A 15,085-nucleotide genomic window follows, 5' to 3' on the forward strand; every position below is an offset into this window, starting at 1 on the left:
ACCTGAGCATAATCCCACCCGCCCCCTTACAATAGTTTTTCCCCCACGTTTTGTCACAATGCTGTGCATGGAATATTCATGATTTAGATCAGATCAAAACACACCACTTCGAATACCACAAAACAAGATTTTATACAACTCCCAGAAAAAGAAGAAGAAAAAAAAGTTGTGTAGTAACAGTACTAGCAAATAACACCCAAGAGGGAAATACAGCATATCTGACAAAATTGTACATTACATATTGAATACTCTTACACTTCTCTACTTGGATATTGCCTTTATCACTTCAAGTTGGCAGTTATATATATATATATATATATATATATATATATATATATATATATATATATATATATAGATATAGAACATATACTAGATTGGTACTTACACCCTGCTGTGAAATATTTAGGATGTTATATACAAAGAACAAGAGTTTGGCTCAAAGTTTAATTTACACATACAATTATAAGTATATCATGGCTTGTTTTTTTGTTTTGTTTTTTAACTTTTCTATAGATGTAGCATTTTTTTATCCTTTTTTTGTACTTTCAAAGCAAAAAATACAAATAAAAATCGAGGAACAACAGGAAAAAAATCTATAGTCTACAAAAAAAGCTCAAACATACAGCTTTGGTTTATATAAATAATTCATTGCAGAACGTGTTCAAAAGTATAGAACTTTTATATATAGTCATTAATTCATAAGGGTATTGTTTGTTTTTCTTTTTATAATATAAAATATACACAAGCTAAAATCGGTTCTCTATCTGTTTGTGTCTTTCAAGATATGAATGTAAAAAGAAATGCTCAGAAACATATCCCAATTATAACTTAATATATTACTTTTTTTTTTCTGAATGCCATCAGGCGTATAGATCTTTAAAAAAAACAAAACTCATGCTCCACCCTATTTTAAGTCACACACTTAACAAGAAACCTTCCTTCTCCTCCCTGTTATGATTGCTGTTTGTGTTGCACGTGCAAAAATAGACTGTGTGGCTAAAGCCCTTCATATACTTCTACTGTGAGGGGGATTAGGCATGGTCGTGTAGGATAAAACATTTACATATACAGTATTGCTTTCTTTTGTTTCCTGCTTTCGGGTTTTCATTCCTGCTACAAAGCCACACCTTGAACTGGTTTGCCTACAGTGGGGGCCAAAGAAAAACTGGTTTACAATCCCCACTATTAGAGGTCAAGCCAGTTGAAGTGGTAAAAGGTTCTTACAACATGACATTGCACTACAGAGGTTCTCGCTAGCTTTCACTATTGCAGTCTCAATGTGGTACAGAATAGGATTCAAAATGTTTTTCAATTCTTTGTGGGAAATGGTCAGTCTTCATGTAAGTGCCACATTGCCATGTCAAATTGTAGGTCTGTGTACAGTCATTGCAGCAGGTACCTGAAAGGTTTGTGTTAAACACAAGTGAACACACAGAGACACACAAAAGAGGAGTTTGTGCGTGTGTGTAATATTTCTCTTTCTATATATATACATATATGTGTATGTATATATGCATATAAAGGGTTCTGCATCCTCTGGTAGAAAAAAAAAAGCTTTTGATATGCATGGGGCTCAGCCATAGAGGAGGACAGAAAGACCTCTATGTCACCCAGGCATCCATCCTCATGCGTTTCATGGAGGGACTGTCCCTGTCATCAGTGTTGGGATTCCTCCCCATGCCGACGGGGGAGTGGAAATCGTTGCGGATGTCCTCTCGGTCACTTCCATCGTAGGAGCTGCTGGAGCTACTGAGGCTGTCGACGGGCGATCTCCCCATTTCTGGACGAGCCTGTGGGTGATGGTGCTGTGGCTGCTGCTGCTGTTGTTGAGGAAATCCGCTGGAGGCTACTCTGTCTCGGGGAGGAGAAATCGGCTCTGATTTTATGTGGATGTTTTGGTTGGTGTTGATGGATAAGTTTGAACCCTGAGATAGCTGCCCGCTGGCCCTATGGAACATACAAACCAATACAGTGTTAGTATAAGGAAGGTGATGGACAAAATAAGACTATCCAAGCAAAAGTTATTTGAATTGTATCATTTTTTTGGTTCTGAACTTAAACAAGCATGGCAAAGATGAGTAAAAGTTAATTTGACATCAGCATCTGTGATAATGAATCACTGCTGACGTGAATAGACAATGGTACTTACACAAGGGAGGTGAGGGCTGCTTGTCCTAAGTGATGCTGCTGCCAGGCAGACACCTGTCCGATAGGCAGCATTCCTGGGGAGTTAAACCCCTGTAGAACAGACAGGTCCGCACTGGTAAGAGAGTAATCTGCACAAAAAAGAAAAGCACTGTTACTTCCAGCATAACAGGACAGAATAACAGAAACTCCTTAACCACTTGAGGACCGTAGGCTTACACCCCCCTAGTGACCAGGCTATTTTTTTTTACCAATTAGGCCACTGCAGCTTTAAGGCCTCGCTGCAGGGCCGTACAACTCAGCACAGAAGTCATTTCACCCCCCCCCCCCCCCCCCCCTTTTCTGCCCACCAACAGAGATTTCTGTTGATGGGGTCTGATTCCTCCTGGGATGTTTATTTATTTATAAATATTTATTTCCTTTTTTTTTTTTTAAAGTTCCTCCTTTTGCTTTTATTCCCTTCCCTCCCCCTGCCAGCTAATCACAGCGATCGGCTCTCATAGACATCAGCTTATGAGAGCCACTGGCTCTCTGTGACTCCAGACGGGATAGCCGTGTCACACGGCTGTCCCCAGTACGGCGCTGCCTTAGGTCGCCTAGCAGTGATCGCCGCTGAGAAACTCACAACGGAGTGGAGCTCCGTCATTCAAGCGGAGACGTGCGTGCATCGGCTTACGCAATCTCCTGCAAAACCCCACCCCAGGACTTGATGCCAACTCTCGTTACGCAGTCCTGGGGTTGTCAGCATGACACGGTCGTTGTGTAGTTAAAGCACAGGTGAAATTAGAGGAATATGGAGTCTGATCTATTGTTTTCCTTTTAAACAATGCCAATTGCCCAGCTGTACTGCTGTTCCTCTTTCTCCAGTACTTTTTCAAGTTTTAAAGAGACTGAACTAAAGATATTTAAGAAAGGTTGGATCTAAAGGTGGGTACACACATCAGATAAAAGTCTTTGGAAAATGATAGATCACAGACCAATTTTACCCCCCCTTCCATGTAGTATGAGAGCCATACCTACACAGTCTATTCTATGGAGCTGAACTCCCCATCAGATAAAAATCTTTGTAATGGTGGCCATACACGGTACAATAAAAACGTTCGATTTTCCCGTTTATTCGATCTAAATAATCGAATTGAATGAAAGTTGAAAATATTTTTTTTTTCGATCAAAAAATTCGAACGATTATCCCGTTTTTTTGGGAAAAATGATCGGACATGCTGGAAAAATCTTTATATTCGATCTAACGGAATAATCGAACTAAATTATCTAATTGAAAAATTGTACCATGTATGGCCACCATAAGATGCTGCACACAAACATGCTGCACACACTCAAACGATCAGTATCTGCAAAAGATCACTTCCTGCAAAATGCATCGATAGTCTATGATATCTGCAGATCTCAAACACACCTTGTTTAACCTCCTGCCGCCCGCGTCACGCCAGTAGGCGTGGCCGCGGCGGCAGCCCCAGGACCGCCTAACGCCAATTGGCGTAAAGTCCTGGGGCTCTGTTTTGCATGAGATCGCGCGCATGGTGCGCGCGCATCTCATGCTCGGAGGGCGGAGCTCCACCCCGCCTTCAGTCTCCGAGCGGCTATTGCCGCTCGGGAGACTGTTAGACGGCGATCACGCCGTCTATTTACTAGGTGCAGCGCTGCGACCAGCAGCAGCGCTGCACTGGGGACAGCCGTGTGACACGGCTGTCCCCATAGGGGACAAGAGAGCGATCAGCTCTCATAGGCAGAAGCCTATGACAGCCGATCGCCATAATTGGCCGGCTGTGGGGAGGGAGGGAGGGAATAAATTTAAAGAAACATGGGATTTTAGAAAAAAAACCTAACAATAATATTTATTTTAAAAAAAATAAACATGGGGGGAGCGATCAGACCCCACCAACAGAGAGCTCTGTTGGTGGGGAGAAAAGGGGGGGGGGGGGGGAATCACTTGTGTGCTGAGTTGTGCGGCCCTGCAGCTTGGCCTTAAAGCTGCAGTGGCCAATTTAGCTAAAAATTGCCTGGTCACTAGGGGGGTTTAGCCCTGCAGTCCTCAAGTGGTTAACGGACACTCATCTGCAGATCAGACAATTATCTGCAGATCTGAAGATCCATCCTGGTGGATCTGATCTGCAGATAATTGTCCGTTAAACAAGGTGTGTATGAGATCTGCAGATATCATAGACTATCAATGCATTTTGCAGGAACGGATCTTTTGCAGGAACTGATCTTTTGCAGATACTGATCTGTTGCATGTGTACAGCATCTTTGTATACAGCATCTTGCACAGATTTTTATCGGATGAGGAGTTTAGCTCCATAGAATAGACCTTAATCCTGGCCTAAAATCCAGGGCTGTGGAGTCGAAGTTGAGGAGTCAGTGTAGTTTTTGGGCCAGGAGTCAGAATCAGTGATTTCATAAACTGAGGAGTTGGATGATTTTTGTACCAACTCCACAGCACTTCTAAAAATCAACATCATGTGTTAACCACTTCCCGACCGCCCACTACACAGGGGCGGCGGGGAAGTGGAGCCCTGCAGGACGGCCTCACCCACAGAGGCGGCGGTCCATTTAAGGGCATGGGCGGAGCGATCGCGTCATCCGTGACGCGATCCTCCGCCGGCGCCTGTCACCGCTCGCTCGCCGCAACATCCCGCCGGCTATACGGAAGCGCCGGCGGGATGTTAACCCCGCGATCGCCGCATACAAAGTGTATAATACACTTTGTAATGTTTACAAAGTGTATTATACAGGCTGCCTCCTGCCCTGGTGGTCCCAGTGTCCGAGGGACCACCAGGGCAGGCTGCAGCCACCCTAGTCTGCACCAAGCACACTGATTTTCTCCCCCCCCCGCCCCAGATCGCCCACAGCACCCATCAGACCCCCCCCCCTGCCCACCCCCCAGACCCCTGTTTGCACCCAATCACCCCCCTAATCACCCATCAATCACTCCCTGTCACTATCTGTCAACGCTATTTTTTTTTTATCCCCCCCCCCTGCTCCCTGCCCCCTCCTGATCACCCCCCACCCCTCAGATTCTCCCCAGACCCCCCCCCCAGACCACCCCCCCCTGTTTACTGTATGCATCTATCCCCCTGATCACCTGTCAATCACCTGTCAATCACCCGTCAATCACCCATCAATCACCCGTCAATCACCCCCTGTCACTGCCACCCATCAATCAGCCCCTAACCTGCCCCTTGCGGGCAATCTGATCACCCCCCCACACCAATAGATCGCCCACAGATCCGACATCAGATCACCTCCCAAATCCATTGTTTACATCTATTCTCTCCTCTAAACACCCACTAATTACCCATCAATCACCCATCAATCACCCCCTATCACCACTTGTCACTTTTACCTATCAGATCAGACCCTAATCTGCCCCTTGCGGGCACCCAATCACCCGCCCACACGCTCAGATTGCCCTCTGACCCCCCCTTATCAATTCACCAGTGCATTAATTACATCTGTTCTTCCCTGTAATAACCCACTGATCACCTGTCAATCACCTGCCAATCACCTATCACCCATCAATCACCCCCTGTCACTGCCACCCATCAATCAGCCCCTAACCTGCCCCTTGCGGGCAATCTGATCACCCACCCACACCATTAGATCGCCCGCAAACCCGCCGTCAGATTACCTCCCAAATGTATCGTTTACATCTGTTATCTTCTCTAAACACCCACTAATTACCCATCAATCACCCCCTATCACCACCTGTCACTGTTACCTATCAGATCAGACCCTAATCTGCCCCTTGCGGGCACCCAATCACCCGCCCACACGCTCAGATTGCCCTCAGACCCCCCCCCCCCTTATCAATTCGCCAGTGCATTAATTACATCTGTCCTTCCCTGTAATAACCCACTGATCACCTGTCAATCACCTGCCAATCACCTATCACCCATCAATCACCCCCTGTCACTGCCACCCAACAATCAGCCCCTAACCTGCCCCTTGCGGGCAATCTGATCACCCACCCACACCAATAGATCGCCCGCAGATCCGACATCAGATCACCACCCAAGCGCAGTGTTTCCATCTATTCTCTCCTCTAAACACCCACTAATTACCCATCAATCACCCATCAATCACTCCCTATCACCACCTGTCACTGTTACCTATCAGATCAGACCCTAATCTGCCCCTTGCGGGCACCCAATCGACCGCCTACACGCTCAGATTGCCCTCAGACCCCCCCTTATCAATTCGCCAGTGCAATATTTACATCTGTTCTCCCCTGTAATAACCCACTGATTACCTGTCAATCACCTATCAATCACCCATCAATCACCCCCTGTCACTGCCACCCATCAATCACCCCCTGTCACTGCCACCCATCAATCACCCGCTGTCACTGCCACCCATCAATCAGCCCCTAACCTGCCCCTTGCGGGCAAACTGATCACCCACCCACACCAATAGATCGCCCGCAGATCCGACATCAGATCACCACCCAAGCGCAGTGTTTCCATCTATTCTCTACCCTAAACACCCACTAATTACCCATCAATCACCCCCTGTCACTGCTACCTATCAGATTAGACCCCTATCTGCCCCTAGGGCACTCAATCACCCGCCCACACCCTCAGAATGCCCTCAGACCCCAGCCCTGATCACCTCGCCAGTGCATTGCTTGCATCCATTCCCCCCTCTAATCACACCTTGAGACACCCATCAATCACCTCCTGTCACCCCCTAGCACACCTACCCATCAGATCAGGCCCCAATTTGCCCCGTGTGGGCTCCTGATCACTCGGCCAAACCCTCAGACCCCCTTCCGATCACCTCCCCAGTGCATGGATTGCATCTATTTTCCCCTCTAACCACCCCCTGAGACACCCATCAATCACCTCCTGTCACCCCCCTAGCACTCCTATCCATCAGATCAGGCCCAATACAACCTGTCATCTAAAAGGCCACCCTGCTTATGACCGGTTCCACAAAATTCGCCCCCTCATAGACCACCTGTCATCAAAATTTGCAGATGCTTATACCCCTGAACAGTCATTTTGAGACATTTGGTTTCCAGACTACTCACGGTTTTGGGCCTGTAAAATGCCAGGGCGGTATAGGAACCCCACAAGTGACCCCATTTTAGAAAAAAAAGACACCCCAAGGTATTATGTTAGGTGTATGACGAGTTCATAGAAGATTTAATTTTTTGTCAAAAGTTAGCGGAAATTAATTTTTATTAGTTTTTTTTCACAAAGTGTCATTTTTCACTAACTTGTGACAAAAAATAAAATCTTCTATGAACTTGCCATACACCTAACGGAATACCTTGGGGTGTCTTCTTTCTAAAATGGGGTCACTTGTGGGGTTCCTATACTGCCCTGGCATTTTAGGGGCCCTAAACAGCGAGGAGTAGTCTAGAAAACAAATGCTTCAAAATGACCTGTGAATAGGACGTTGGGCCCCTTAGCGCACCTAGGCTGCAAAAAAGTGTCACACATGTGGTACCGCCGTACTCAGGAAAAGTAGTATAATGTGTTTTGGGGTGTATTTTTACACATACCCATGCTGGGTGGGAGAAATTTCTATGTAAATGGACAATTGTGTGTAAAAAAATCAAACAATTGTCATTTACAGAGATATTTCTCCCACTTAGCATGGGTATGTGTAAAAATACACCCCAAAACGCATTATACTACTTCTCCTGAGTACAGCGGTACCACATGTGTGGCACTTTTTTACACCCTAAGTACGCTAAGGGGCCCAAAGTCCAATGAGTACCTTTAGGATTGCACAGGTCATTTTGCGACATTTGGTTTCAAGACTACTCCTCACGGTTTAGGGCCCCTAAAATGCCAGGGCAGTATAGGAACCCCACAAATGACCCCATTCTAAAAAGAAGACACCCAAAGGTATTCCGTACGGAGTATGGTGAGTTCATAGAAGATTTTATTTTTTGTCACAAGTTAGCGGAAAATGACACTTTGTGAAAAAAAACTATTAAAATCAATTTCCGCTAACTTGTGACAAAAAAATAAAAACTTCTATGAACTCACCATACTCCTAACGGAATACCTTGGGGTGTCTTCTTTCTAAAATGGGGTCATTAGTGGGGTTCCTATACTGCCCTGGCATTTTAGGGGCCCTAAACCGTGAGGAGTAGTCTTGAAACAAAAATGACCTGTGAAATCCTAAAGGTACTCATTGGACTTTGGGCCCCTTAGCGTACTTAGGGTGTAAAAAAGTGCCACACATGTGGTACCGCCGTACTCAGGAGAAGTAGTATAATGCGTTTTGGGGTGTATTTTTACACATACCCATGCTAAGTGGGAGAAATATCTCTGTAAATGACAATTGTTTGATTTTTTTACACACAATTGTCCATTTACATAGAAATTTCTCCCACCCAGCATGGGTATGTGTAAAAATACACCCCAAAACACATTGTACTACTTCTCCCGAGTATGGCGATACCACATGTGTGGCACTTTTTTGCACCCTAAGTGCGCTAAAGGGCCCAAAGTCCAATGAGTACCTTTAGGATTTCACAGGTCATTTTGAGAAATTTCGTTTCAAGACTACTCCTCACGGTTTAGGGCCCCTAAAATGCCAGGGCAGTATAGGAACCCCACAAATGACCCCATTTTAGAAAGAAGACACCCCAAGGTATTCCGTTAGGAGTATGGTGAGTTCATAGAAGATTTTATTTTTTGTCAAAAGTTAGCGGAAATTGATTTTAATTGTGTTTTTTCACAAAGTGTCATTTTCCGCTAACTTGTGACAAAAAATAAAATCTTCTATGAACTCGCCATACTACTAACGGAATACCTTGGGGTGTCTTCTTTCTAAAATGGGGTCATTTGTGGGGTTCCTATACTGCCCTGGCATTTTAGGGGCCCTAAACCGTGAGGAGTAGTCTTGAAACGAAATTTCTCAAAATGACCTGTGAAATCCTAAAGGTACTCATTGGACTTTGGGCCCTTTAGCGCAGTTAGGGTGCAAAAAAGTGCCACACATGTGGTATCGCCGTACTCAGGAGAAGTAGTATAATGTGTTTTGTGGTGTATTTTTACACATACCCATGCTGAGTGGGAGAAATATCTCTGTAAATGGACAATTGTGTGTAAAAAAAATTAACAAATTGTCATTTACAGAGATATTTCTCCCACCCAGCATGGGTATGTGTAAAAATACACCTCAAAACACATTATACTACTTCTCCTGAGTACGGCAATACCACATGTGTGGCACTTTTTTGCAGCCTAACTGCGCTAAGGGGTCCAAAGTCCAATGAGCACCTTTAGGCTTTACAGGGGTGCTTACAATTTAGCACCCCCCAAAATGTCAGGACAGTAAACACACCCCACAAATGATCCCATTTTGGAAAGTAGACCCTTCAAGGTATTCAGAGAGGGGCATGGTGAGTCCGTGGCAGATTTCATTTTTTTTGTCGCAAGTTAGAAGAAATGGAAACTTTTTTTTTTTTTTTTTTTCCTCACAAAGTGTCATTTTCCGCTTACTTGTGACAAAAAATAATATCTTCTATGAACTCACTATGCCTCTCAGTGAATACTTTGGGATGTCTTCTTTCCAAAATGGGGTCATTTGGGGGGTATTTATACTATCCTGGAATTCTAGCCCCTCATGAAACATGACAGGGGGTCAGAAAAGTCAGAGATGCTTGAAAATGGGAAAATTCACTTTTGGCACCATAGTTTGTAAACGCTATAACTTTTACCCAAACCAATAAATATACACTGAATGGGTTTTTTTTAATCAAAAACATGTTTGTCCACATTTTTCGCGCTGCATGTATACAGAAATTTTACTTTATTTGAAAAATGTCAGCACAGAAAGTTAAAAAAATCATTTTTTTGCCAAAATTCATGTCTTTTTTGATGAATATAATAAAAAGTAAAAATCGCAGGAGCAATCAAATAGCATCAAAAGAAAGCTTTATTAGTGACAAGAAAAGGAGCCAAAATTCATTTAGGTGGTAGGTTGTATGAGCGAGCAATAAACCGTGAAAGCTGCAGTGGTCTGAATGGAAAAAAAGTGGCCGGTCCTTAAGGGGTAGAAAGCCCTAGGTCCTCAAGTGGTTAAATTAGTAGGCTTTTAACTCCGTATTTTCCAACCCTGTCCTCAAGGTCCACTAACAGTGCATGGTTTGTGGAAATCCACAGAGGTAGCTAATCCGCACTGATGATGCACTAATTGCCCCACCTGTGAATATGTGCAGAGATGCCGGCATCTTTACTGCTGGCAAGGTGAATCACTAAGGATGGGGTTTTTTCACATGATCTCCCAAAATGCTCTGGGGAGAAAGCAGCATAACATCATAGCCTAGGTTAAACATCACTGGGAGGGCAGGGTTACATACCAATATACAGCAATCTATACATAAAACAAGAGTTTCTGACGCTGAAATCAAGATAACAAAGGGGGAAAATGGATAGCCTAAATCATTATATTTTACAATTCCTCTAATTCCACCAAATAAAGGTTTGTAGAACTTCTTCATTGCACCTTTCAGAAACCAGCAGACTAAGGAACAGAGTGAGTGGCAGTGGTGACACTTACCTGTATTGTAGGCAGTAGGCATGGCAGAGTACACCAGACCCTGTGTGGCTAGACTGGGAGTAGTCACTGAGACAACTGGAGTCGCAAGAGGTTGTGTAGACTGGGAGCTGCTTATCCTTTGTGTGTTCTGTGAACAGAAACAAATGATTTCTCAATAGCAAAATCATTAACTCTCCCACATAAACTACACCCACCATCCCTCCACTGCCAATCCAGATAAAAGTGAACAAAAAGTATAAAAACATTTTTAGTGTGCAAAGAATGTTCACGAGTAACAGGCTCCTCTTTTCTTTGAATGTGGCTTGCTATTGAAGGGGTAGCACTCCAGCAGTCTGGGCTACACATGCTGTCACACTGTCAGAGGTTATAGGGTGCTGCATTCTAAGATTCTCACCATACTACTGTAAAGAGGCATTAAAAAGTGGATCAGGTCATTTGGGTGTGGGGGTTGGAGTTGGGCTACTACCTAGGAAATAGTGATTGCAGTCAATTGTCTATTTGTAGATGATCGGATAGAATTAGCAGTCATCTGGGTGCGGGATGCCAGAAGTGGAGTCTTGCAAGTTGGGTTTGAGGGCAACAGCCTTGTTTTATCCAAAATAAGGCTGCCCCTCCTCTCAGTTTGGTTGAAAACCGTCAAACCACCTTAGAAAATGTGCCTTATATGAACACTACATGTAGTACAGTGAAGAAATACATTCTATCTAATGTGTCACTTTAAAGTGAAGGTTCTAGGTGTTTAAAAATCAAAAATCTACTTACCTGAGGCTTCCTCCAGCCCCTGGCAGCCGTCCTGTGCCCTCGCCGCCGCTCCGGTGGCTCCCGGTCCCCTCAGCTGCAGATGCCAACCTCGCCAGGTCAGCATCTTACTGCGCTCCAGCGTGCGGCTCACAGAGTCACACTGACGTAATCCAAACTGTACTGCACAATCCGAATGATGTCAGCACAACTCCGTGAGCTGCACACTGGAGCCATCTTGCACCAGAGGATACCCCGGATCACCGGTTGGGAGCGGAGCTGCGGCGAGGGCACAGGAGGGCTGCAAGAGGCTGAAGGAAGCCCCAGGTAAGTATATTTTTTTTATTTTTAAACACTTAGAACCTTTCCTTTAACAAGTAAAGTTTCTTTATTCTTGAATGTAAACTTAAAATGTATTAGGTTGAATGACTTCGATACAACCCACCACACACCATTCAATTTCTGACAAAACCAATCTGATTTTTCAAACCTTTCTGATGGGTTTTAAACAAGAAAGTTGACAATTTTCGATAAAATTAAAGAAAAAAATGTATCTCGCTTTTTTCACATAATTGATTGTTTTAATAGAATTGAGGTACGTTACTTTACCTTGCACACAGACATTCTTTGCCAAAAATCAACCTCACCCGCAGCAGTGAGAAATGAAACAACAATATCTTTAAGGATATCCTTCAGAGCCTGCCAGCGGGAGCCGGGAGACTGGAGCTGTGGCGAGGGAAGATGCGACCTCTAGGGGATGGAAGAAGCCCCAGTAAAGTCAAGCTTGGTGTTTTCTTTAAATTACCTCGGATAGCCTTTCAAGAGCTCACTACAACTTAGTGCTACACACTGATGAGGATCCCCAGAGGAGATGAAACTATGACTACCGGCATATAGCATGTGTGGCGCATGTGTGACATCACACACACGCCACAAGTGCTATAGCTATTTGAGACGCGAATGCGGAAGTACGGCGGAGACTCGGCAGACACTTGGGGGCAGCAGACAGGTAAAGTATTTACATGCATGGGCACAGGGGGGACAGCGGCTGGGGGCCGATTCCAGAGAGATTTCATGCTGAAATTGATCAGGAATCAGCCTGTGTTGCATGGGTAGACAACAGATATTTCTGAGATCAGAGAAACATCTTTCTCTTGGTGAAATCTGCCCATCATCGCTAGTGGAGAGACATATAGATCTGGCCAGGCTAATCTTATCTATAGAGGCACAAGAGCCTTTAAAAGAAATTTGTATGGTAGACAGCTGAATAACTTACTGGTTGAGGGTGTTGCCTTTGTAGTAGTGTTCAAGCCAGTAGGTAAAACAGTAAGGAGTCTCTGGGCAATGCTCCCTAATGTTCCTGGTTGCCTGTGGAGGGGCCCTAAGTGGCTGCTACTCTGAAGCGCTTTGAGTCTGCCTTGAGAAAAGCGCAATATAAATAACGTGTCTTTCTATTTAGCATGTCCAATTGCTGCTGAATGTATCTGTACAGACATTTGAAGCACTATACATCTAGAATACTGATAACTGGAGAGATTTGGATTACTCCAGTTATTGTCATCACTGTTCAGCGTTCACAAGACCAGCTCTATGTCCCAATTGTAATTATAGATCTGCTTCCTCTATTGGTCTCTATAACCTTGAATAGGTGCAGCCTCCTGTGTGCAACTCTGAAGTCTAACCAGCAGAGGGTAGTCTCGTCCTGCTGTTAAATCAAATTTCTGTATGTAGCAAAACACACATTCAAATTTGGCTACATAATACAGAGTAACTAACATAAACATGCAGGCAGAAAACAGATACAGATATTTCCTAAATGTCATAAAAGGAAATATTAAATAATAGTGAAAAAAAATCAAAGCATGCATAACACTATAATATTTACACAGCAGAACATGCTGCATGCAGCCCAACACTTTGTGAGGGTGAGATTTGGGGGGGGACACTATGTTACTGGTAATGCTGACCATACTAAATCAGTATAGAGGGGCCAATTTTAGCAACACCAGTACAAGACAATTAGTGTAAATCTGGTGTAAAACAGGTGCAGTTGCTCAGGGCGACCAATCAGGAACCCTGGTCTAGACGTCTGCTCTGTGTTTTTTTACACCAGTTTTATGCCAGTTTTCTATGCACTGGTTTTTATAAATCTGCCCTTTATGTTCACGGTTTTCCTATATCTACAATAGAGTAAACAAATAATATTGCAAAAGCTAAAAAAAAAAATTTCTGATACAGTGGCGTGCTATTTCAATAAACTTATTCATTTGAAACAAGTTTGACTGCATCCGTGCTTTTTTGACAGGCATAGATGTTCATACAATCAACTCTCAGTTGGGGTGGGGATCTTTTTAATCTTCTCCTTGAACTAGCTGTGCCTGCTCCCCCTCCGCTCTCTACATCATGCAGCAGAGCTTGTCCAGGCTGAGTGTTAGCTGTGTATGGCAGCAGACTGAATGCTCTGAGGGAGGTCTGGTAACTGCTGCACAACAGACAAGACACCACTCTGTCACAACATCAATTAAGCAATTATTATTGAGGCCTACAAAAAGCATAAGGTTGTAAACATGGTTTCCTAGAGAAAGGCAGTACAACAGAGTGCGGGTGAACTGAATTCTAAATGAGCAATATATCCATCACACGCTATAAATAATAGGTGTATAAATAAAGGAGCATGCAGCCTTCTCTGAGGAGTATTCCGTGGCCCCAGCACTGCATGTACACTGCAGACTGCTGTTTGAGCCCTCCTGAGGAAGATGAGATCATTCACAGCTCAGTCAAGAAATGACCTCACTAAGGATGATGTAATCTCTCATTGAAAGACAAAACAGTGAAGAACTCCTGTACTAGGCTATAGGGAAGTGACAGACAGTTTCTGAGGAAAAGTGTTAGGCGGTGCAGGGTGGGGATCAAGTCATGTGATCAATGTTTTTCCACACACAAAACACCAATATGCGTGCCACAGCTGATGTTCCCTTTAAAGGAGCTAAAAATAAGCAATTCTTCCCTAGAAATTCATCCATCAAAACCAGAAAATAGGTAATGAAACTTTTTGGAGGGTACTACAGAAGTTAAAGGGAACATCACTGACAGAAAATAATGTACATGTCTCTGAAGCACGAGCTCCACTCACCAGATCTAATTCATCTTCCTCTGTCTGTAGAGGAGCAAGGAAAGCACAGATATAGGAGTTACTGCGCTGCAATTCTAATGAAAATGCTGAGTGCACAACGAGTACCACTCTTATCAACCCATTTTCCCAGCATTGCTGTCTTCATACACATATAGTGCCCCATTTCACAAGTGACTGATATGCTCTATCTATAGACAGTAATGTGGAATTGGACCTCAATTGTTTCATAGCAGATGATTAGGGAGGTGAAAGCCACAGTAAGAACATTATAGTATATCACATTTGATGTCAGGGGAGTTTGAGTATACAAGCCAGGTAGGCTGCTTCTTATAGGGGGGCCCCTGTTTTAAGGAGGGGTGTAGTAGGCTAAGAGGGAGCAGGTAGGGAATACTCTCTGTGTGAAAGGTGTGTTTCAGGTGATACACGAGCCCCAATTAAATAGTTCATAAGTGGGTGAAAATATATTCACATCGAAGTAATTATGCCCGGGATTGGGCAAAACCATCATGTAATATAATGGTACAG

The 15,085-nt window shown here is 44.1% G+C and overlaps 1 protein-coding gene across 13 annotated transcripts in view; it reads right to left on the reverse strand.

Annotated features, from left to right (window-relative positions):
* Positions 1 to 600: 600 nt before the first annotated feature.
* The window catches only part of MEF2A (myocyte enhancer factor 2A), a 235,027-nt gene continuing 220,542 nt past the window's right edge, over positions 601 to 15,085 (reverse strand). For 7 of the 13 annotated variants that reach the window (XM_068275119.1, XM_068275118.1, XM_068275122.1 and 4 more), the window contains exons 9-12: positions 14,561 to 14,584; positions 10,690 to 10,816; positions 2,153 to 2,279; positions 604 to 1,950 (exon numbers count right to left, since the gene is read on the reverse strand). In XM_068275119.1, coding sequence (XP_068131220.1) covers positions 1,605 to 1,950; positions 2,153 to 2,279; positions 10,690 to 10,816; positions 14,561 to 14,584 — 624 coding nt within the window. In that variant the 3' untranslated portion in view covers positions 604 to 1,604. Of the gene's footprint in view, positions 1,951 to 2,152; positions 2,280 to 10,689; positions 10,817 to 14,560; positions 14,585 to 15,085 lie in introns of all 13 variants that reach the window. The other 6 variants (XM_068275126.1, XM_068275128.1, XM_068275127.1 and 3 more) reach the window with 6 other exon arrangements.

This window comes from Hyperolius riggenbachi, chromosome 3 (assembly GCF_040937935.1).
Source record: "Hyperolius riggenbachi isolate aHypRig1 chromosome 3, aHypRig1.pri, whole genome shotgun sequence".
Taxonomy (NCBI): Eukaryota; Metazoa; Chordata; class Amphibia; order Anura; family Hyperoliidae; genus Hyperolius; species Hyperolius riggenbachi.